This window comes from Propithecus coquereli, unplaced genomic scaffold (genome assembly GCF_000956105.1).
Source record: "Propithecus coquereli isolate 6110/MARCELLA unplaced genomic scaffold, Pcoq_1.0 Scaffold672, whole genome shotgun sequence".
NCBI lineage: Eukaryota > Metazoa > Chordata > Mammalia > Primates > Indriidae > Propithecus > Propithecus coquereli.
In genome coordinates, this window is record NW_012152752.1 from 771,671 (window position 1) to 795,805 (window position 24,135).

The 24,135-nt window shown below is 57.4% G+C and overlaps 1 protein-coding gene across 1 annotated transcript in view; it reads right to left on the reverse strand.

Annotated features, from left to right (window-relative positions):
• Positions 1-223: 223 nt before the first annotated feature.
• Positions 224-24,135, reverse strand: part of MMEL1 (membrane metallo-endopeptidase-like 1) — a 25,963-nt gene continuing 2,051 nt past the window's right edge. The window contains exons 2-23 of the mRNA XM_012660654.1: positions 16,416-16,493; positions 15,714-15,773; positions 14,670-14,831; positions 14,315-14,395; positions 12,099-12,194; positions 11,502-11,620; positions 10,867-10,932; positions 9,883-10,017; positions 9,704-9,793; positions 5,810-5,946; positions 5,409-5,502; positions 4,895-5,023; positions 4,330-4,428; positions 3,700-3,783; positions 3,210-3,313; positions 2,856-2,914; positions 2,315-2,434; positions 1,380-1,513; positions 1,212-1,277; positions 691-786; positions 422-498; positions 224-323 (exon numbers count right to left, since the gene is read on the reverse strand). Of these exons, the coding sequence (XP_012516108.1) occupies positions 224-323; positions 422-498; positions 691-786; positions 1,212-1,277; positions 1,380-1,513; positions 2,315-2,434; positions 2,856-2,914; positions 3,210-3,313; positions 3,700-3,783; positions 4,330-4,428; positions 4,895-5,023; positions 5,409-5,502; positions 5,810-5,946; positions 9,704-9,793; positions 9,883-10,017; positions 10,867-10,932; positions 11,502-11,620; positions 12,099-12,194; positions 14,315-14,395; positions 14,670-14,831; positions 15,714-15,773; positions 16,416-16,493 (2,186 nt within the window). The remainder of the gene's footprint in view (positions 324-421; positions 499-690; positions 787-1,211; positions 1,278-1,379; positions 1,514-2,314; positions 2,435-2,855; positions 2,915-3,209; positions 3,314-3,699; positions 3,784-4,329; positions 4,429-4,894; positions 5,024-5,408; positions 5,503-5,809; positions 5,947-9,703; positions 9,794-9,882; positions 10,018-10,866; positions 10,933-11,501; positions 11,621-12,098; positions 12,195-14,314; positions 14,396-14,669; positions 14,832-15,713; positions 15,774-16,415; positions 16,494-24,135) is intronic.

Below are 24,135 nucleotides of genomic sequence, written 5' to 3' on the forward strand. Positions count from 1 at the left end.
GTTGGTCGTGTCTACTGGGCTGCGACGGGACACCGGCCCCGCGGGCGGGCGCGGAGGGGCGCCGCTCTGGACACTGCTCACCCGGGAGTCCTGCGGGGGCGGCGGCTGCGCTCCAGGCCGGGCGCGGGGCGCACGCGGTCCCCGTGGCACCGTGGCACTGTGTCCCCGCGGGCGCCTCCGGGCGGCGGGTGGGCGTGGGCCGCGCAGCGCGGCTCGGCCTTGGCTACCAGACGCGGCATCGCTCCTTGGGGTGCATGGGGGTGTCCCGGGAGCACTGGAAGGCGTCGGCGAAGGCGGCCAGGTTCTGCAGCGATCCCAGCACCCTGAAAGCGGGCGCGCGGGCCGGTGGAGGGTGAGGCGCCGGGGGGCGCGCGGGGCCCGGGCGGAGCGGTGAGACGCGGGGGCGCGCGGGCAGACTTGCCTGTACTTCAGGGGGCTGTGCACGTCAGTCTTGATGGACTGGACGGCGAACTCGGGCCGGTAGGACCCGCACCACACCTGTGGGAGCGGAGGGGCGTGGCTGCGGGGCAGGCGGGGGCAGCCGGCGCCCGGTTCCTCGCCTCCCCGCACTTCTGCGTTCCCAACTCCCTCCCGCTGCCCCCGGCCTCTTCCTGCAGGGGCCCGCAGTGGGCCCTCCCAAGGCGTGCAGTGGGGAGGTGGCGGTGGGTGGGGCCGGGACCGTGGCCCTACCTGGGCATAGTTGATGAAGAAGAGCTGGTCGTAGGTCAGATCCAGTCCTGGCAGCTGCTGGTCCTTGCCGCCTTCGGCCGTCCACTTTAGGTACGCCTGCGGGCACGTGACAGTTGGCCCGGCTGGCCGGACTCCAAGTCCTCAGATCTCCCCGCAGAGTGGGGGTCCTGCTCCTGCAGCTTGGGGCCCCTTTGCACCCGGCCCCACGAGTGCTCCCCACTTTAATTACGCAGGGGCCCTCTGAACACCTACATCGGCTGGACTCTATGGGGATCCCTGGCCAGCATGGCACCCCCAGAATGAGCTTCTGACACCTAGTGCGCCCCTGTCCCTGAGGCTGTGGGCGCAGGGGGCGTGTGATGGCTCAGCTTTTCCTGGAGGTGGCTAGTGGGGCGGAGACGCCCTGCTGCCTGCCCAGCGCCGAGGGAGGCGGTTCCCAGGACACAGCCTCATCTTGGGCCCTGTCTCCTGCCGGGCCGGGTTGCTCCCCCCGCCTCCCTGGGGGCCCTGCTTGCACCCACCTTGTAGGCCTGCCGCACCCCTCCGTTGTCAGCAATGTTTTCCCCGAGGGTGCTGAATCCGTTTACCTGCACACAGGAGTCAGCATGAGGGGCCTGGCTGCCCCGCTCCCCCAGGGCCAGGCTGGGGTCCGAGTCCCCCGGGTAGCTGGGTAGCCCTGGCACGCTCACATTTTGCTCGTCTGCCAGGTCCCAGGAGTAGTTGCCATACTGGTAGATCATGCACTCCGACTGCTGGCGGAAGTGCTGGGTTGAGAAGTTACTCCACCAATCCATCATGTTGCCGTCCTTGTCAAAGTTCCGGCCTGGGAAGGGGCAGGGGTGAGGCGGGCTGCCTACCCGCCCCTGCGCCCCGGCCCCTCCGGCAGATGGCAGGCGGTGGCCCAGCACCCAGCCTCTCCTGCCCCTTCTCCAGCCAGCCCCAGAGTGGGAGGGATGGGCCTGGAACAGCATTGGTGTGCTCTGGGTCTCAGCCCCCCAGACAAGGTGGGCTTCAGTGGTCTTCCATGCCACCCTATGAAGTTAGGGCCTGGGGTCTCAGAGGCACCATGGTTTAAGGACTCCGTGATGTCCAAACTCTCTAAACCCTAGGTGGGGGGCGCACGTGGTCCCTGAGGACATGTGGCTGCCCAGGGAAGGCCCTGGTGGCTGACCCGCATGGGGAAACCAGCTGGGGCCCCGTGCTTGGTGGAGGTTGGCATGTCGGGGTCAGCACATCCCTGGCTGGAGGGTGCTGGCTTCCTGGAGAGGATCCTGGGCTGGGACTGGGCCAGGCCAGGACCCCGAGCTTCACAGGTGTGCTGGGCAGTGCCTCTGTCCTTGTTTCCCAGGCCGAGGGAGGGGAAGTGACCAGTCGCCAGGTGGAGTCAGATCATGGGATGGAGCCCTTGCGTCCCTGCCTCCGTACCTGGAGCAGGTGCCCTGGACGGCGCCCCAGCCTGGCACTCAAGACTCGCCCTGCCCCTGCAGCTCCCTGGGGGACCTGGCACGTCATCCCAGACCCTGGCCTCAGTGTCCCCACTTAAACCACGAAGGGGTTGAGTGGACAGCCCCCAGGCCCCTGTCCGCTGCTGCTCAGTGGAGACAGGAGTGGGTGTGGCTCTCACCATTGTCATCGAAGCCGTGCGTGATCTCGTGCCCGATCACCATCCCAATGCCCCCAAAGTTCAAGGCCTGCGGCTGCTCCTTGCTAAAGAAGGGAGGCTGGAGGATCCCGGCGGGGAACACTGTCCCCAGCGGGGGACAGAGAATAAACTGTGAGTGGGCACATCTCCCGTGTGCCAGGCTAGGCGTGGGCGCCTCCAGGGGTCCTGTCACCTAAACCCATAGCTGGGGAGGTAGAGGTCAGGGCCCCGAGTTTACAGAAGAGGAGACTGAGGCTCTGAGGCCAGAAGGGCAGGGTAGTGCCTGGCGGGTGCAGGTCCCACGTCCAGCTTCTTTCTAGCATTCTGTGCACCTTCAGGAAAAGGGTCTTTGCTGCCCCCCAACCCAACCCCCCATGGACACTCTTCCCTGCAGGTGGGCAAGGGTGAGGTGGGCAAGAACAGGCTGGGGCACCCCCAGGATGAAGGGAGGGCAAGAAGCTGCAAGTTGCCCTTGATCTCTGGCACTGAAGGGCTTGGGGCAGGTGGGGAGGGGCGAACGTACCAATCTGGTTTCGGTTCGGGGAGTAGAATGCGTTGACCACGGCGGCCCCGATGATCCAGCTGTGATAAACAAGACTGTCACCTGGGGCCCACATCTGGGACCGTCCCTCTGCACTGTCCCTGCCCCAGCTGACCAGAGCCCACCGTGAGGAGGCCCATGTCACAGTGGCCATGCCAGAGCAGGGTCCCGGGCCAATCCCGGGGTTGGGTTCCCCTCTGAGGTCCCTGAGGAGGGGCAGCTCAGGCCTCTGAAAGCAGAGGGTGCTGGGGGGACTCCGAGGGAGGCCCAGCAGCCCTGCATGCCATGCCGGCCACTCCCTGGGGCCCCGTATGCCACGGTGGCCACACCACTCACAGATTCTGGTCCACCTTTTCTCGAAGCTTCTTTATGCTCCGCTGGGCACCTGCCCTGAGGTTCTGCAGGGTGTTCTCAAAGTACAGGTCCTCTGAGAAGTTCAGCTACAGGACAGGGGCAGTCACTGCCAGCACTGGGGCTGGGTCCACAGTGGGGAAGGGAGAGGCCAGGTGTGGCTGGGGAAGACCTCAAGGCTTGCCAGGCAGCCGGCACACGGCTAGCAGGCTCTGGGTGGGGGGGGACTGGGGGCAGAGGGCAGCCCTGGCTCTGAGCAAGTCCCTAGTTCCTCCAGGCCTCAGTTTCCCCATCTGTAAATGGAGGGTAGTGCTGGAGCCGCCCCAGGGCATGGTGAGGACAGCGCGGTGCTGGGGCTGGGCACGGAGCACCCCTCCCAGTGATCAAGGCCCCCTGTCCACAGGGGGCTGTTTGGGGACAGGTGGGGTTGGGGATGAACAGGGGCCGAGCCGCGTGGTGGCTGGGCGGGGCGCACGTTGGAATACTCCTCGTCCAGGCGCTTGTTCTTCTCCTGCAGGATGTAGTCGGGGTAGCCGACCTGCTCCCGGATACTCATGGCCTGGGGAGGGGAGGGCTGGTGGGTGCCTGCCCCGCCCCGGGAGGGCTGGACCCAGGGCACCCTGGCTCAACTCTCCTTGACCTGTGGGCAAGGGACTCGGGACTCAGGGACTCGACCCCCAGCTCCACCTCACAGCCTGTGGAGAGGTTTAATGGGGACAGAACGTGATGGGCTCGGCCTCCCCTACCAACTTTCCAGGAACCTGGGGAGAGACCCAGCCTTAGAGCCCGAGAGCCAGCCAGGGGCCCGAGGGGCTTGCAAGGGGCTGGCAGGCTGCACTGGGCTGCTGTTTGTCACCCTGACCCAGAAGGGCTTCTGATGGGTCCCAGCCCTTGCTCCCGAGGCCGCCCCTGCCAGTCCCTGGGGGCGGTTGGGGATTTCCTGGGCTTGGCTTCCGTCCTGCCTCCGCCCCACTGCCCCCACCCCGTTCCTCATCTCTCAGGTGGGTGTGCTGACGCGTGCCCAGGGGCTGCCCGCTTCCATCCGGGCCCCCACGCCTGCTGCGGCTGCCTCCATGGCTGCCCAGGCCCCGCCAGGCTGGCGCACCTTCTCCTGGGCCTTCTTCTTGGACTCCTCGTCCATCCAGGCCAGCTCGTCCAGCGTCTCCACGAACACAGCCCGCACCTTGTCAATGAGTTCTCTGACCTGGGGGAGGCACGGCCCTGGCGTCCCAGACTCACCCCAGGGCGGACGGCCAGCTTGGGGTCTTTCCGGGGGGGTCTGGTCCGAAGCAGAGCCAGGACAGCCCAGGCCACCCCCGGCTGCGGCCTCTCTGGACAAGGTACGGGTCGGTGGGGGATGACCACTCCGTGCAGGGTGCTCCCTGCTGGGCCTTAGGTCCTACCCCTGGACTCTGCATGCATAGCCCGCGCCTTTCCCAGGTGGACCTCTGGCCGGCTGGGGTTCCCCTGGCCCCTCGTCTGCTGCACCCCCAGGTCCCTCTGAGCAGACGCCTGCCGCCTGGGTGGGGCGGGAGTCACCGTGCTGCTACTGTGCTGTGGCTGCTCCCCACAGCCCTGGGCCGGTGTCCCTGTGAAGCCTGTGCCAGGCCAGCTGCCCCCAGGGTGGGCCTGGACAAGGGCTGGCCACATCGGGAAGCAGGGCCACCCACCATGTCCTTGCTGTCCCCAGGGAATGCCTCCAGGACGTAGAGGGAACCCACAGCGCTCTCCATGTTGCTGTTGACGTAGCCGACGCACTCTCGCCAGCGCACCTCCTCCACGGTCGTGCCGTACAGGGCCTGGGGGTGTGTCCGAGAGTAGATCCCACCCCGCGTGCTGACACTGCCTCCCCAGGTCCCGCCCTGAGTAGACCCACCCGCCCTCTGCCTCAGGGTGCCCGGGGGGGACATGGGATGGTCCCGGAGACTTGCCTCTGGGTGCTGGCCATGGCATGGCGGCCGGTGTGCAGATTTGAGTGGGGGGCTCCCACCCGGACTGGGAGTTGGGCTTTATGCTGGGGGAGTTGGGGTCCCTCCTCGGCCCCTGTCCTTGTCACCTTGACCTGGTTATCCGGCTGGACTCTGTTCTCTAGGAGTCCAGCCTCACCCCAAAGCACAGGGCTGGACTCGTCAACTGACTGACAGAATAACAGGCCCGCTTTGGGCAGGGCAGGGCCTCGCTCACCTTGCGGTAGTTCACTCGTGCGTCCTTGAACCTCTGGCTCAGGCTGCCAATGCGATCCAGCACCAGGCGCCAGGCCAGGTAGTTCTGCATGGTCCTGGGGGCAGAAGACGGCGGGAGGGGGTGGCTAGAACAGGCAAACGGTATTTGCCAAGGGATACGGAGCGGACACGGCGTGGGGCCCTTGGCCAGCTGGTCCTGCTCCGTAGAGTTCTGGCTGCTGGAGAAAGCCTATGAGGCCGTGCGCCGGGTGCTGGAGAGGCCTCACATCTCTGAAGTGAGGCTCACTGACCACCAAAATGCAACCCCCTCGTGTCCCTCCCTCCTGGTGGTAGATGCTTAATGGGGACGGGGAGAGATAGGGCACAGGGTGGAGGCCTCTGGGGACCTTCCCTGGGCCGCACCTGGCTGAGTAGGCATCGATGATGTGCTCTAGGTTCTGCAGGTAGGGGGTGCCGTAGACCACCACCTCCTCGTTGGGCAGCAGCTTGATTTTCACAGAGGACAGCACAGTTTGTATGAAGAGTGTCCAGTTAAATCCCTGGGGAGGGCGGGTGGGGAGAAAGGGCGAAATGGAGAGGTAGACGCAGCTCCTGGGCGTCTAAGAGACCCAGCCCCTGCTGAAGAGTATTCGCGGAGGAGAGAGATCGCGCGGACGGTCAGAGCAGGGAAAGGCGGGTGACGTTGCCACAGAGCCTACGGACAGGGAGCACGCAGCGACCACGCCGATGTATTTGAGAATGTACGTATGATAGGGAAATCCCGAGAAAACCACAACGAAAGTGACAGAAGAAGAAATAGAAAACGAAAATAGTCTCGTGAGTCAAATAAACTGAATCTTTAATCTGAAATATTCCCACAAAGAAATTTCCAGGCTCATCTGGCTTTACCCGTGGATTCGATCTGGTATTTAAGGAAAACAAACTGCCAGTCTTACCAAAACGTTCCAGAGAAGAGGAAAAGAGAAAATGCTTTTCAGTCTGATTTAAGAGGCCAAGAATAACCTCAACACCGAAATAAGGATATTGTAAGAGAAGAAAACAAGCCGGTGTCCTTTATGTCAGAGACACAAAGATCCTAAACAGACACCAGCAGATAGAATTCAGCCACGCTGGCGTGAACCGGTGACGCCGCTCAGCCAGACGAGGCTCACGCCAGGAATGTGGGTTCCCTGCAGCGCTCGGAAATCAAGCCAATATACTTCACCATGATTTATAAAGGACGGAAATCACGATGATTTTAGTAGTTGCAGAACAGGCATTTAATACAATCTGCCGTCTACTAGCAAACTAAAAATAGAAGTCAAGTTCTATATCTGGTAAAGGAAACCCATGAAACAGCAGCAGCAATGAAAACAAAAAACCACCGCAAACGTAAGATGTTGCGAAATGCCGCAGGCTCCCCTCCGGCGGCAGGACGGACTAAGGCGTCCATGCCCACGACTCCAGCGCTGTGTGGGAAGTCCTGGCCAGCTCCGTAAGACAAACCATGACATAAAATCAAGAAAGATTGAAAGAGAATAAATAAAACTGATATTTTTCACAGATGGCATGGTTCTATGTGTATAAAATCTGAAAGGATCTACAGATAGACTGTGAGAACTAGCAAGTGAATTGTGTAAAATTGCTACATGTTGATACAAAGTCGGCATTTCTATGTACTGCAACAAACAATAAGAAGATAAATTACAGAAGGATACTATTTATAATACAAAAACCCAAACACGTAGGACGATATCTATTGCATATAAATGTGTAAGACTTTAAAATAGGAAGTACAAAACTTAGAGAAATTAAAGAAAATGTAAATACATGGAAGCACGTGTCAGGTTCATGGTTCGGAAGACTCAACATCGTAAAGACGTCAATGTTCCCCAAATTGACGTGGAGATTCAAGGCCATCCCTGTCACAACTCCAGCAGGTATGTGCGTGTGCGTGCGTGTGTGTGTATGTGCGTGTGTAACTGACAAGCTGATTTTAAGTTTTATGTGAAAATGCAAAGGCCCAAGAACCGTGAAGACAGTCCCGAAGGACGAAGCTGTCCGACGCTGTAGTGAACTGAGTAGGTGGTTGTCACGTGGAGCAGTAAAGAGACCAGTGGGACAGAAGAGAGTCGGGAACACATAGGCACACACACAAAGATGCGATTAGTAGCAAAGATCGTGCGCAGACCAGAGCTAAAGGGGAGGTCTTCTCAATGCATGGGGCTGGCTTATCTGGAAACCCACAAGGAGGAAACAAAACAGGCCCGACATCTCCCAGTGTATAAAAAAGTCAGCTCAAGGTAGATTGTAGACCTAAACCACCTTGGGAGCAGGAAAGAACACTAACCATAGAGAAAAGATTGCTTCATCTTTAAAGGACACGTTAATTGGACCATTGGATAAACCTCATTTGAAACAAAAGAACTATCACGAGAGTAAACTAGCCAGCTGCCCGATGGGGAAACGTTTGCACACGCAGACTGACTAAAGTCACATCCAAAGGACACAAAGAACTCAGAAGTCCATAAGAAAAGGCAGACAGCCGCATACAGCACATGGACAAGACTTGGACAGACGTTTCACGCAAGAGGACAACTGCTGACCGATCGACATGAAATAGCACCAACCTCCTTGGCCCGTGGGGACGGTCAAACGGAACCCCGGTGAAATCCCATGACACGTCCACCAAAATGGCTGAGATGCAAAGACCAGACGCTGCCGAGCGCTGGCAACGGGTGTCACGCCCACGCTGGGGGGCGCAGATCTGTGCATCGACTTCGGGGAAAGAGAAACAGGTTGACGGGGGCCTCTCACGGCTGAGCGTGTGCCGTTCCAGGACCTGGCGATTTCATTCCTGGGCATGTACCTGACCGAAATGCACCAGGTGCGTGCCAACTGCTCACAGAGAACAAGCATCGCCACGTTATTCAGAAAAGACCCAAAGACAGCAGAATTGGGACGTAATTGTTGCATGTTCCTGGAGTTGAACTCGTGCGAAGGATCCCCGGACGCCACAGCAGGGGCGAGTCTCGCCTGCAAGACGCAGAGCAGGGGCGGCTGTGCGAGCCGGCACACGCCCTCCAGTCCCAGAGGCGCGGCAGTGGCGCGAGCGCCAGGGTCGTGCCTGCTTTGGGAGGAGGGCGGAGGCGGTGGCGGGAAGGGGGTGCGGAGGCGTCTGGGATGTCCACAGTGGTTAAGCCTTGATCTCAGGAACGGCTGTGGGGACGTGCGCACTTTGGGACGATTCCAAACATTATAAGAGCATCGTGAGCCAAACGCCCCAAACCCTGGGCGCCTGGACGTTCCCCTGAACCCACTCCCATCCAGTCTCCATGGCAACCGCAGGCCGCCTGCGTTCTCTCACTTCCCGCATTCAGTCCCTTCCCAGACCCCTCACAGTAAACCCAGAGCCACCGCTCTGGCCACGTTTGCTCCTGTCTGGATCTCACAGCTTCTAGAACATTCCCTGCCACTGCCCTGTCCCCTGCGGCCTGTTTCCTCCTCCGCAGCCAGACCCTCTTAAACAGGGACCAAGTCACGCCCTGCCACGCCCCGAACCCCTCCAGGGCAGGGTCCAGGCCTTCGCACTGGCCACCTCCTGCCTCCGCCTCGTGTCCCCCAGTCCCCCCCCCCGCCCCGTGGCCTCTCTGTCTCTGACGGGCCGGGGCCCCTGCTTCAGGCAGGGACTTGCTGTCTGCACCACACTGGGTCCTCTTCACTTCTGGTCGGCTTCCTGGTGCAGCCATCAGCTGCCCCCATCCCACCCCCACCCCTGCTTCCTGACACGTTCTAAATGTCATTGTCCCTTTCCTGTCCCCTCCACACTGGAATGCATGCTCCTCGTGACTGCTCGGGGGAGGCTGTGTCCTGGCAGGCCACCTGGGACCAGCACCAGCCCAGGAACCATGCAGCCTCCCGGGGCACTAGGCATCCCAGGCAAGGGTCCCCTGCCTTGTCTATGGCTCTAGACACTTAGTGACAATTTCAGGAGGTGGGAGCTTTGGCCCCATTCTGCCCTTGCCCTCTGCCCTTCGACTTGGGCTCTGCCCTGCCCTCTGCCCTCTGGCTTGGGTGTCCTCTGCCATGGTTGGCTGTGCCCAGAGCTGCATTCCTGCCCCTCTGGAGTGAGCAGGCCCCTGATGTCCTGGTGGGATGAGCAGTGGTGCCCACCCCACTCTGAAAGCGTCCTGGGTCAGGTGACCGCATGTACAGTCCCCCCCGACTCTGTGATGGGGAGGGAGGCCAGGCGCCTTCTCCGAGGGCCGCCTCTCGTGTCCCCTGTGAGTCTTGCGCCCCCAGGGCCTGTGGCCTCACCTTCAGGCCAAACTGGCTCTGCAGCTCTTCCAGCGCCATCCTGTGGTACAGGGCCATGACGTCCTGCCTTTCCTCCTGGGGTACCGTGGCCTGCACCAGGGACCGGGCAGTCACGTGGGGTGGGCGGCCAGGGCGCAGCTCCGGGCCCCGGCCCTGCTGCCCCCAGCGGCCCTCCTCACGTTGGCCAGGCGCGTCTCCAGCTCCAGCACCTGCTCCATGTCCTCCTGCACCAGGCGGCTGTTCCTGGGGAGGCGCATGTCCTTGCGCAGCATCGCGGCCACCGACACCATGAACTGTAGGTAGGCGTCCCGCACCTAGGCCAGAGGATGCAGGACGCCTGGGCCCCCATGGAGCTCTCTGTGTGGCGGGGGTGGGCGTAGGACACGGAGCAGCCCCAGCAGGCTCAGGCACGCGGGGTACTGACGCGAGGGCATCTCGGACACCCGAGTCTGCCCCGCCTGGGCTCTCCGGGGCTGCCTGGGGCAGGGCCTGCTTCCTTGGACTCTGCCGGGCCACACCCAGACACTCCACGCCCCCGGGCCACCATGGGGATGGGAGACCTGCTCTGCAGGGCTACTGGGAATTAAGTCGCTCAGCTGCATGGAAGGTGCATGCAGTAGGTGCTCAGTAAGGGTCCAGGGCTGTTGGCTGCAGGGTTTATTTGGGCTGCCCTAGCCAGGCTCTCCTCGGCCTGAGGTCAGGAATTGGATCCCGAGGACGTGTGTCACTCGGGGACGGGACCACCTTCCTCGTGCCAGATCCCAGTGGGGCCTCAGTGCGGTGGGAACCTCAGGGGCCAAGTCCTCCCCGGGGCTTGGTATCAGGCCCTCAGCTGCCTGCCCTGACTGTGGGCCAGACGCCGGATGCAGGGCTCCTGGGGTGCTGCAGCCATCCTCATCCTCCTCCTCTGAGTCCATCCCTTGGCCTGGCTCTCCCAGCCCCATGGCCCCAGGCCACGCCCGTCCTTCCTCCCTCAAAGTGCTGCCCCGTGGGTCACTGTGCCTCGCGCCACCCCCCGCGACCACGCAGGTGCTCCCCAGTGCCAGCTGTGGGCAGGAGGGGCTGCGTGGACAGATAGGAGAGCGGGGCTTCGGCGGGGCCCTGAGATGCTGGGGGCAGAGCGTGGGGGGTGGGCCCAGCATCGGCGGCAAAGCCCCCCTCACCTTCTGGTTGCCGTCGTCACTGAAGTAGTACTCCCGGGACGGCATGCCCAGGGTGGGCTGGTCTATCTGGAAACACAGAGGCTGTGACCCCAGGCAAGGAGTGGGGTCCCCGCGTCCTGGCTGAGGTAGGCAGCAGCCCCTCTCCCAGGACTGCACCCCGTGGAACACCCACTCCGCCCGGAAGGGGATGCTGGGGGGTGTGCGGGATTGGGTGGGGCACACGAGGCTGGGAAGGGGGCTGCGGTGGGTGAGGGGTATAGGCCACCTCAGGGCCTCCATGTGCCCATGTGCCTGTCCAGAGTGCTGGGCACATTTCTGGTGTTTGTCTGTGGCCTCCAGCACGTGGCCAGTGGTGGCCCTTTGAGGTCAGGCTTTCTGCTCTGGTGCCAAAGGCCTCACTGACCAGAACACAGGCCCCAGTGCGGTGGCCGATGGGGCCACAAGGCCCAACAGAAACCCTGTCAGCAGCAGCCTGTGCCCTGGACCACAGATGTGGACGGGAGCCAGGGAGCCCGGCCTGGGCACGGCCCTGGGGCTCCCACCCCGCTAGCCCTTGCCCTGACCCATCCCCCGCTGCGTGGCGAGAGCCCGCTAGAGCCCCCGGCCTACCCCGGCCCCCCGGGCGCGGCTCGTACGTAGATGATGTGCCGGCTGGAGTTCTGGTCGTCCGTCCAGATGAAGAGGTCGATGAGGACGCGCCTGTTGAACTGTGTGTTCATCAGCGCCAGCTGCCGCTCCAGCTCCCACCTGCGGCCTGGGGAGTCAGCGCCCCACGCTGGGAGACCCGCTGGGCCCTGGGGGTCCCAGCCCAGCCTCTCGTCCAACAGTGAATCTGGCCTCCTAAGCCCGGAACTCAGGGGGCATAGGAGACCCTGCCCCACTCAGAGTGACAGGCTCACTGCAGCCTTGAAGGCCAGGGGATGTGGGGGGACGCACTTCCCCAAGCAGCCCAGGGACAACAGAGCCCTGGGGAGGCTGCAGCGCGGGGAGCCCAGGGGCCCAGGAGGGACACCCTGCAGGGCCACGGGGTGCCCGTCATAGCTGACACTAACTCCCCAGCACCAGGCCGGGGCTCCCGGGCCCCTGAGGTTGGCCTGGTGGGGATGCGCCTCTTGGGGTGCCCCAGGAGCAGCCAGCCGGGGGCTCTCCTGGAAGGCCTTGGCCCCCAGGAGCCCCAGGCCCAGCGTCCACCTCCATCTGCCTCCGAGGCTGGCACAAGCCCCTGGCCTTACCTAGGGTCTTGTTCCACTTGTCTGTGGCCACGGGCCAGCCTCCCACCACTTCCAAGATGTCCAGCAGTGGCTGGGAGTCTCTCTTCTCTATGACACCTGACAAGGGATGAGGGGGTCATCCCCAGACTCCCGGCTCACGCGCTGCGACACAGACCGGCACCCTGTCACAGCCTCGGTGTCTTGGAGACTGAGCACAGGAGAACAGACGTGGCACGAAAGGGGCCCGTGGGGGTCACGAAAGCACACGAGCCCCCAGGACAGAGAGGACGGTGGGAAGGAGGTGGCAGAACCGGAGCTGGACAGCGGGAGCGCGGCCCAAAGCGGCGGCTCGTACTCTGCCAAGACTCAGGGACAGGCAGCCCTGGAGGCTCCCGTGGGGTGCAGGGGGACAGCCACGTCCAGCATCGGGGCAGACTAAGATGCGGCTGGAACATGCGACAGAACTTCTGACGGGAAACTGGGGAGAACGCCGGCCACGCGTTACGTGGAGGGGGACAGAGAGAATCACTGTGGAATAAGCCAAGACCCCATTGCCAAAGCAAGGGCGGGGCGGTCGTCACTGGCGTTGGGGGGTCGAAGGCAGGCAGGGAGTGAGGGGGCTTCCTGGCGGAAGAGGGGAGCCCCTGGTGAGCCCCGACGGCCTGGCCTGGGGAAGGGGCACGGGGGCTCGCACACAGCGGAGGCTCCTCTGGGTGGGTCAGGAGCGTATTCAGCTTCCCCGTTGGCCTTAGGTTGGAAGCAGGAACTAAACTTAGGGAGGAAGCTGTCGGTTCCGAGTCAAGCCCTGGCTGCTGGGCGCCCGCTGCTACGGGGTTGCTGTCCGACCTCCCGGCTGCCTCCTGTGGCCGGGGAGGGGACCTGGCTGGCGGCTGCAGGCTGGGAGTCGGGTTGTTTCTGCAGGTGGTCCAGCCTCGCCCTTTTACACATTCAGTCTCTCGGGCCAAAGAGTAAGTAACAGTGGGACACAGAGCACGTCACCGTCCCCTGTGGGTGCTGGCCAGACAGGATGAATGGACCTTCAGTTCTGGCGGGGAGAGGTGGGGACAAGCTCGGGTGTGCCCAAGCAGGGGTCCCAACAAGTCCTCGTTGAGGTATACAGGGAACAAACCCTACCCTCCCAGAACCCCAGCGCTACGTGGAGGGAAGCTGGCTTCCCGGGGCAGCCACGGCCACAGGCTGGGCTTTAGACCCCCAGGTGGAGGATTCGCCGGGCTTTGGGCCAGGGGTGCCCCAAGCATGGAAATCCTTTCAATAAGAACCAAAACACTCAAAATCTGCCCTGCAACACATACACACCTCCACACGTATACACATGCACACACATATGTACACACAATACACATATACGCGCATATATATACACGGAACACATCGCACATCTGCACACATGCATGCACCACATACACACGTATACACACATCTACATATATACATACACCTACACCTACATACACACATCCATATATACATACACAAATGCACGCACATATGCACATATACGCACATGCACATATGTATACATACACACTCAGACACACACACATACATGCACACACACATACATACAACACACATATCCTCATACATACGTACACATAACACACACATGCATATCTACACACATGGATGCACCACACACATACACACATATATACATACATCTACACATATACAGACACATGCTACACATATACACACATATCCATGTACACACATACACATGCACACATACATATGCACACGTGCACCCACAATGAACACATATATAAACACATACAAACATATGTATATGTATACTACACATATATCTATATACTATCACACACATACACACACATATGCATATACATACATGGACTCACAATACATGCATACACATACATATACATGCATATACATAGATACACATACTGACATATACTATATACACATAATACACACACAGGCCCCCACTGTCCTGCTGCCTGGGCAGAGTGGCCCGTGCTGGGTCGGGCTGTCAGCGAGGTCGCGGGGCTGCTGGCAGGAGCTCTGCCCCACAGGAAGTCTGCACCAGTGGCTGGGAGGGGCACAGCACACAGCCCCCTGGCCTGAGTCCTCAAGGCACCCACGCCCACCCTGCTGTGCTGGGGGCCACCGCGGGGTCCTGGGGCTGACCCAGGCCCTGGCAGGGGCAGCCCCGGGCCGGCCCCCGCCCAGCCCCTCCTGCCCCCACTCACTCTCGTTCATGCAGGAGCGGTACAGCAGCTTGGCCTTCTCCACGGCCGGCCGGTCCTTGCTGGTGGTGTTCTCCAGCACCGCTGTGGGCACAGCAGAAGGCTGGACAGAGGCCTGAGGCGGCCCCGGGCAGGGGTCCAGGTCAGAGGTCCCCACTCCCCCGCTGCACTCGGCAAAAGGTGGTCCTTCCCCAGCTGCTGCCTTTGCCCCAGGGGTCCCCTCTCCTCAGTGCCCACAGAGCCTGGGAGCGCCCATCAGGGTGGGGCCCAGCCAGCCCCCGCTCCGGCCACACTGCCGCCCGCAGGTGGGTGGGCACAGAGCCCCACCCCCTGCACCCCAAGGCTGTGCTGCTCCCACCTTTGAGGATGACATCCAGCTCGTCTCGAAGGATGTCAAAGACGCTGTATCGGGAGTTGGTCTCAGGGATCACGTGGCGCCGCAGCCAGCCTCCACACGCGTACTGGTAGAAGTCGTCGCACGGTTCTTTGGACGGGTCCATGTTCTGGAGGATCCTGGCGGCTGCTCGTCCCCAGGGGTGGAGGAGGAAGAGGGGAGACAGAGTTGTGGACAGTCCGAAAGCCTGTCTCTCAGCCTATGAGACAGTCTTGTTCCTCGGGGATGGGCAGTTGTTGATTTGGTCGCAGCTGTGTGTCCTGGGAGAGTTAACCACCCTCTCTGAGCCGCAGTGAGGCTAGGAGCAAGGGGAATCGCCCACTCAGATGGTCACCCAAGTGCGAGGACTCCCACTTGTCAACCGCACCACCCTGGGCCCGTGGCCTCTGGGAGCCTCACTTTCCCACCTGCAGTCGCAGGGGCTTGGACAGAGGCCATGGCCGAGAGGCGCCCGGCGCACAGGAGCTGCTCAGCTGGCGCCCAGCTCCAGCTCTCCGCCAGCCCCTTTCTGTCCCCAACCCTGCCCCTGTAGCCCCTCGCTCCCCGTGTGCTTGGTCCCTGGGGGCAGGGGCGGCCCTTACCCCCCAGTGGGGTTTGTTTTCTGTTAGAGGGGATGGCTGTGCCCCAGGAACCCAGAGTGTGCCAGGGACGCCCTGGAGGTTCAGCTGAACGCTCTCAGCTGGGCTGGCTGGGTTGTACCCTCCACCCAGGACCCCTGCCCAGGACTACCCAGCACCCCAAGCTCTGCTCTACTTGGTCTTGGCTAGTGCCACCTTTGAGGCTGGACAAGAGCCCCCGGGGCGGTCGATCGCTGCTGTCCCAGGGCCTCGCAGCGGAGGCGGGTTCTGGGGGCGGCCCCGCGGGAGAAGAAGCCGAGCTGCCCGCGCACAGCGCCTTCTGCCCTCCGGGCACCGCCCCCGCGGGTTGCTCCCCGTGGCCTTGGGCAGGGCCTGCGCCGGCAGCCCCGGGCCCTGGGCGGTCGGTGGCAGGCGGTGGGGCGGGGCTTACCTGCCATCACGCAGCCGGGGCTGGTGCAGATCTCCCTCACGTCCTGGGCCTCCTGCGCGGCTGCGGGCAAGGAGCAGGTGAGCACCTGCGCAGGCAGGGTGGGCGGGACCCTGGCTGGGGTGGGAGGGGCCAGGCAACAAACCCCGCCCCCTGCCCCAGGGGCGGTCTAGCCTGGCCGCCCAGGTGCTTCCCGGTGGCCCAAGCCTGGGACCTAAGTGATCATGAGCTTGACCCCTGTAGGGACTTGGGAGCCCCTTTGCTCCCTCTGCCTCCGCCGACCCCCACAGCTGCCCTGCCCCCAGGACCGAAGCTGGCCCTCCTGCCCTCCTGGCTCTGCAGCAGCTCTCGCCCGTCGCCGCCGGGCCCCCTCCTCCAGGAGGCCCGCTGCCCTGCCCTTCTCTGCAGCCCGTCCCCAGCTCGCCCCCCCACACTGCCCCCGCCGGTCGTCTTGAATGTGGCGGCCTCACGGGCAGCCCAGAGCCGGGGTGGGCGGTTCCGCAGCGCCCCGCATCCAGCAGGTGCTCAGGGCTGGCGTCCCAGCCCGTGCTCTCCGCCCCAGGCCGTCCTGCGGCGCCCGAGGTGGGGCGTGCAGCCTGGCCTGGCCATGGGCCACCCGCCCTGCGCGGAGCCCCCGCCCCACAGGAGGCCCAGTGTCCGGCCCACCTGCTGGGGCTGTGTTTTGGGAGGGAAGGCGAAGGCTACCTCGGGCTTTGCGTTTTACAATGGTCTTCTCTTCCTTTGAGAAGCGCAGCCGGCTAGCAAGGGGTGGCAGCGGCTTCCCTGGGGAGAAACAAGCACTCATCTCGGCCTGCAGCCCGCCTGGGACAGCGCCGGCGTTTTCCTACAGCGCTGGGTGCTGCAGCACCCCCACAGCGGGGCTGGCCACCGGGGAACCAAGACGCTGGGACCAGAACCCATCTCAGGGTCCTGGGCGTGTTTGTGCTGGGCCTGAGCGGGAGGGGAGGGCTCCCTGCTCACGGGCCCCGCCTTTAAGTCACCCCCGCCAGGCTGCCTCCCTTTGCCAGGGCCCAGAGGGTTCCCAAGGTGGGATCCTCCCCTCCCGCTCCCTGACATCCTGTCCCCCCTTAGGATCTCCCTGAGCACAGGCCAGACCCACACAAGGTGGGGTGCTCTGGAGTTCATTCGACCTCCAGCCAGAGGTGACCAGGAGGAGGGATTTCTGCTTCTGATCGGGATGCAGAAAGTTGAAATAAACTGTGGCTCCCACCCTAACAAGGAGAACATGCGGGGGAAGCCACAACACAAGAGTTTTTAGAAACCCACCAGAGAGCTGAGGACATAATGAAATACAATGAACCAAATTCCAGAAAGTGACAAGCCCTTCCCTGGACAGGGAGAGTCACTGGTCCACTGTCTGACACGGGGTATCTGTACCAATTGTATAGGTAGCGTTTTTCCCCTCCCCGTAGAGAAGAGAAGGGAAAGAACCGTGGCTGGCTCATCCCTGGAGCCAGGGCACGCGGAGGGGCAGACCCGCCGTGCCAGGGCGGTGGGGAGCTCGAGGGACTACTCGCTGGCCCTTTGCACCTGTGTGTGGTCTGGTGCACGAGAGCAGGGTCTAGGGAGCCCCAGCCACAGGGTCTGCAGCCCCCCAATTCGTTCTCATGGGGCCTTCACCGAGTGCACGTTGGTGGTGCCTGAAGCAGGGGCGGGAGGAAAGCTGAGCGAAATCGCCCCACAGCAGGAAGCAGGCTCGTGTGACCCATAATGGGGGCGAGGGGGGGGAGAACCAAAACCGTCGAAAGAAGTGGACTCCTAGATGACCCGGTGTCTGCGTTAGCAGACAAGCTCTGTATAACGGCTGTGACAATCAACTTGAAGGGTCTTGTAGAAAAGAAGGAAAACATATATCGGTATACGGTAGATTTCACTAGCTCAACGGAACCTATAGAAAATAAGTGAACGGACATGCAAGAAAAAAGTGAAACATTTGCTTTTTATATTTAACAGCACACTGAACACCTCCAAAGAATCAATGGCTACACACACAGGCCAATAGGAATTATCCAAACCGAAACACAAAGGAAAAAGAATTAAAAATTAAATAGAGGGAAACATCTCCAAAAACACTAGGTCCTCTCTCACCATTCCTATTCAGCGTTGTACTGGAAGTCCTGCTCATCAAATAAAACAAGAAAAGGAAATAAGCGGTAAACAGACAGGAAAGGAAGAAATAGCTGCCTCTATTTGCAAGTGACACGGCCATCTTCGGAGAAAAGCCCAAAGAATCAGCCGAAAAACTCCTGGAGCTAACAAGAGACCATATACACACAGCAAGGTTGCGGGGTACAAAGTTAGCATACAAAGGTCAACTGCTTTGCTATATACCAACAATGGACAATTCAAATTTGAAATTGTAGAATAATACCATTTATACTAGTATGTGAAAATAAAAAAGGTTAGGTATATATCTAACAAAATATGTATGGGACCTATATGTGGAAAACTGTAAAACATTGATGAAGGCCAGGCGCGGTGGCTCACGCCTGTAATCCTGGCACTCTGGGAGGCCGAGGCGGGCGGATTGTTTGAGCTCAGGAGTTCGAGACCAGCCTGAGCAAGAGCGAGACCCCGTTTCTACTAAAATTAGAAAGAAACTAATTGGACAACTAAAAACATATAGAAAAAATTAGCCGGGCATGGTGGCGCATGCCTGTAGTCCCAGCTACTCGGGAGGCTGAGGCAGAAGGATCGCTTGAGCCCAGGAGTTTGAGGTTGCTGTGAGCTAGGCTGACGCCACGGCACTCTAGCCAGGGCAAAAGAGTGAGACTCTGTCTCAGAAAGAAAAAAAAAACAAAAAACATTGATGAAAAAAATCACATATCTAAATAAATGGAGAGATATTCTGCGTTAATGGATGGGAAGAGTTAATATTATTAAGATGCCAATTTTCCCAACTTGGTCTATAGGTTTAATGCAATCCCAATTAAAATCTTAGCAAGCTATATTTTAGATACTGACAAACTGATTCTAAAGTTGGTATGGAAAGGCAGAAGGTCAAGATCAGCAATGAAGAAGAATGAAGTCGAAGACTCAGATTACTTGGTTTCCAGATTGACCACAAGGCTGTGAGTAATCAAGGCAGCACGGTATCAGCAAAAGAAGAGACGCACAGATCAATGCAACAGAACCTAAGCCCAGAAATAGATTCACACGGTCCACTGATCTTTGACAAAAGACCAAAGGAAATTTTACAGAGAAATGATAGTCTTTTCAATAAATAGTACTATAACAATTGGACCTCCATATATAAAAAAAACAACCAAATGAACAAAAAAACCTAGACAAAGACCTTAGACGTCACACAGAATTAACTCACAATGAACCCAGATAGAAATATGAAATGCAACCTTAGAAACTCCTTGAAGAAAATGTAGGCAAAAATCCATACAAGCTTGAGTTTGGTGATGATTTTTTAAATATAGCACAAACAGCATGATCCACAAAAAAATTGGTAAGTTAGATGTCACTAAAATTAAAAGCTTCTGCTCTGTGAAAGACCTAAGAGAATGAAAACACAATCCACAGACTGGGAGAAAATATTTGCAAAACATATACCTGATAAAACACTGGCAACCAAAATGTACAAAGAACTCTTAAAACTCAACTATAAGAAAACAACCCCATTTAAAAATGAGGAAAAGGCTGGGTGCGGTGGTTCATGCCTGTGATCCTGGCACTCTGGGAGGCGAAGGCGGGAGGATCACTTGAGGTCAGGAGTTCAAGACCAGCCTGAGCAAGAGCAAGACCCTGTCTCTACTCAAAACAGAAAAATTAGCCAGTTGTGGTGGCGCGCACCTATAGTCCCAGCTACTTGGGAGGCTGAGGCAGGAGGATCGCTTGAGCCCAGGAATTTGAGGTTGCAGTGAGCTATGATGACACCACTGCACTGCAGCCTGGGTAACAGAGTGAAACTTTATCTCAAAAGAAAAACAAAAGTTGGGGGGGAGATATGAAAAGATATCTCACCAAAGAAAATGCACAATTGGAAAATAAGCACATGAAAAGACATTTAACATCATTCGTCGTTAGGGAATTGCAAATTAAAACAACAATGAGATACCACTGTACATCTATTGGAATGGTTAAAATTTTTAAAAATGATAATACCAACTGCTGACAAGGATACAGAGGAATAGGAACGCACATATATTGCTGGTGGGGATGCGAAATGGTACAGCCACCTTGAAAGGCAGTTCGGTAGTTTCTTACGAACCTAATCAGTCTTGCGATGTGATCCAGCAACCATGCTTGTGGAGACATAAGTGACTCCATCTTGGATGCCCGTCTGCATGTTGACTTCTGATTAACCCTAGTCCCTGTGAATGCCTCCCATTCCTGGTTATTTACTGTCCTTAGTGGAAGCACACACACTCACCATAAATCCTCCCTTTAGATCAAAGCAACCTTGACGTTATCGCACAGGTTAGAGGCTGTGATGCGCACGGCATTCGTGCCTGTTCTGGAGGGTGGCTTCTAATTGTCCCTGCAGAGCATGCGCCCCTCTCCCTAGGGTATGCAAGCCCAGGTCTGGGGACTAACAGTGCGGAGACAGACCTGTTTGCAGCCACCTGAGACCATACTTCTGTCTGTAAGTTTGCCAATAAATCAGCTAAAAATTTTAAAATTCTTACAGGCCGAGCATGGGCTACCACGTCGGTTTGAAATAGCTGGGAGCCCTCAACATAGGAGGTTTTTCACTCACTCCAAGTTCTTTCCACAGGCCTTCACCAGGTGCCTGTGGGCAAGATTGGGCAAGGCTCAGAAGGCCAGAGAGAGCCCCCCTTGGTGTCACAGCGAGCAGGAGGTGATCTGCTGTGGCTGAGGCACAGGCAGGAAGCTCCTGCGCCTTGTCTGGGTCCTCTTCCAGTAGGGGTACAAGCTTTAAACGACTGAGGAAGGTGGCAACCCCTCCCACCCCGGGGACCAGGCAAAATCCGCTGCTCTGTAGGAGGGTTAGTAGTAAGGATCCTCTGCCCACGCAAGAAGGACAGGAGACCCTGCGGGCCCAGGATCCTAGACCGACATCCGGCAGAGGTCTGCTGTCACGCCGGGGGGTGGGAAACTCAGGCACAAGCAAAGTCTGGTTGACATGAACTAGGGGAACGGATGCTGAGAACTCCACCTCTGAGCCCCGGGCACACCAGGCCAGGACGCCACAGAGCCCCCGATATCCGACACGAGCCCAGTGCTGGCTGCAACAGCACGCCCTCCACTTGTGGAAGCACAAGGGCATGGAGAGAGACCCCTCTGTGCCACATCACCTGGCGACTGCTGAAGGCTGAGGCTGGAGCAGGAAAAATGGGGAAACCTCAGGCCCCCTGGGCCCCCTTCTCTAAGCACAGGTAATAGTAGCCCTTTGCTGGAGGAGTCTAAAGTCCGTGCTGCACTGAGGTTAATAAAAGCAACAGCAAAACCCCCAATCAGCTAACTCCCGACTAGAGCAATTCCGCCCCTCACGCTCACAGGCTGACAGAGGAAGAGGCGTGTCTAACTCTGGGCACAGATACTTTTCATCTCAGTCTCTTTTGCACACGATGTCCAACCTTCAGTAAAAATGTATGAGACACACGTGTGTAAGAAAGAACGATACCTTGCCAGGAGACAGACTGATCAATGGAACCAGGCTGCGGCGAGAGAGCCCAGGTACTGGCACTATCGGAGGACTTTAAAATAACCACGAGTGATATGTTAAAGGATCTCATGGAAAGGGTAGGTAACATCGCTTCAGAAACGAGATGGAAACCATACAACAAGTCATATGAAAATATAAGAAATAAAAACACATTGTTGGAGGCGAAGAATTTCCTTTACTGACTGACAGGTGCACGGGACACAGTGGCGGATAGAATCTGAGACTGATCAGGCCCAACTCTTCACACCGAATCTCAAATGCTAACAGTAAGAGAGTGAACAGAGACTGAACAGAGCAACCGAATACTGAGGGACAACGTCAAACCATCCAACATACATGTATGTGGAGTGTCAGAGAGAGAAGAGGAGGAGGAGGAGGAGGAGGGGGAGAGAGATATATTTGAAAAGATAAGGCTGAGTATTTTCCAAAATTAGTGAAAGATAACAAAGCCAAACAATGGCAGAGAGCCCCAAACAGCACAAATATCAATATATTCACACACACACCTCCCCACACACGCATGCACACACACACACCCACGCGCAAAACCCCAGTACTAGACACACTATAGCCAAACTGCTGTAAACCAAAGATACAAAGAAATGCATGAAGACAGCTAGAAAAAGAAGAAACATTACGGATAGAGAAGAACAAGGATAGGAATTACACTAGACTTTTCTTCAGAAATTATGCAAGCCCGAAGGCAGTGGAGTGACGAGAAGGGAAAACACAGAAAACAAAAAAAGCCTTGTCACCTTAGAGTGCTGTTCCTAGAGGGAGTATCTTTCAAAAATGAAGATGAAACGAAGACGTTTTCAGACAAACAAAAGTGGAGAGGATGCATTTCCAGCCCATCTGGACTACTAGGAATGTTAAAAGAAATTCTTTGCAAAGAGCAAAAATGCGGCCAGAAGGGAATTTCAATCTACGCGATGGATCCACAAGAAGAAAGAGCACTGGAAATGGTTAAAAAAAAAAAAAAAAAAAAAAGCAGGTGAGCCCAGTAACACTCACCCAGATGTAGAATTCATGGAATTCTGGAAAGATAATTATATACCGTATGTTTGTCTGAGCCCAAACCATATTATCACACTTAATAATTAACTACCTAATAATTGTTATAAAGAGCAAGAATTATCCTCTCTTGAAGGTTTATAGACCTATTGGTTTCCAGAGATAAATATAATCGTGGAGACGTGGCCTAGTGTCCTCTTATTAAAGTCACCCAAGATCAGACTGCAGCAGAGAACAGACTACACACAAGCTCGGTGCCGTGTTTTAGGTTAGGAACGGTCAGAAAGACTCCTGGACTCAAGCTTGTGACCTTTTGCAGAAGAGAGACGGTAAATTGTAACTACTTAGGCAAAATCAAAAGCTGCTCACTCTTAAAAAATTGTTTTTGGAGACACTATCGGAGAGGTTAGAAAAAGAATTTTAAGATTTAGCAATGTCATCTTGCATTGGCTTACACCCGGAGTGGTGAATGGCAACCACTGCTGCGAGTGATCGTTACCTTGCACGCGGGGCACGTGCTACGGCTTTCCACAACTAGCCACAGTTCGTCTCGTCAGCATGAGGTTGACATCTGAGATGAGTAAAGATAGGCTTTGTAATCGAAATAATTTTACAGACTAAAAATGGAAACTTCAAGCAAGGTGGCTATTAATGATAGAATAACTAAATAATGACAAGAAGGGAAACGTAACCCATCATTCTTCCCAGAGCAGCTGTAAATGGTGAACACGGATTCCACCGAAGGCCACGACACACCTGTGTCGGGAGGGTGGCGGCCCGGGTGGTTGATAAGCTAAATCCACCTTCCGGACAGGACGGCAGTAACAGTGACAGAAGCCGACATTTGATCACCAGCAGCATAATGGACATTTTTCTAAACATTATTGATGCAGTAAATCATTGAACCCTCAAATAAGCCTCTGATGTATGACTGATATTATTTCTGTTTTACAGATCGGGGGACTGAGGCACAGAGGTACTAAGAGTTGGGACCTGAAATGCCCAGCCAGGCTGTCAGCTTGGGAGCCCCAGTGTTACCCACAACGTTATGATGCCTCCTCCAGATCTGAACTGTAGAATAAGGAGAGGAGGGTTCAAGGACAAGATTTAGATGTATAAGGAGACACCCCAGCCCAGGGTTTGGCAATATTTCTGTAAAGGACCAGAAAGTAAGGATTTTAGACTTTGTGGGCCACGTGCAGTCTCTGTCTCACCTACTCAACTTTGCTGTTGTAGCAGGAACGCACCCAGAGACCATATGGAAATGAAAGGGCGTGGCTGTGTTCCAATAAAACTTTATTTACAAAGACAGACGGGGGCCAGCGTTTGCCAAGCTCTGCCCTGGACAACGAATGTGGTTGCTTCTGAGGAGTAGAATCCCGGATGTATATGGGACTGTTTCTCACTGTATTTTCTGTAAAAACACTTCATTTTCTAAAACAAAATTTGTAACTTTTAAAATAACAAATAAAACAAAAAAATCTAAAGTAATCATCAAAAGGATAGAAATAAAAAACTTACAAGCTAGTTGAGGGAAAATGGAGTGAATAATAATAGAGCAGTCCAGAGGAGGTGAGAAAAGAGAAAAAAGGCACAAAAAGCACAAAAGAACACAAAAGAAAAAAACGTACATTTTATGATAGTAATCACAGAGAATGCAAACAGAAAATCCCTCCAGTTAGGAGACAGAAAAACCCCAAATCCAGCTATATGCTATTGCAAGAGACACATCTAAAGACACAAAAGTTTCAA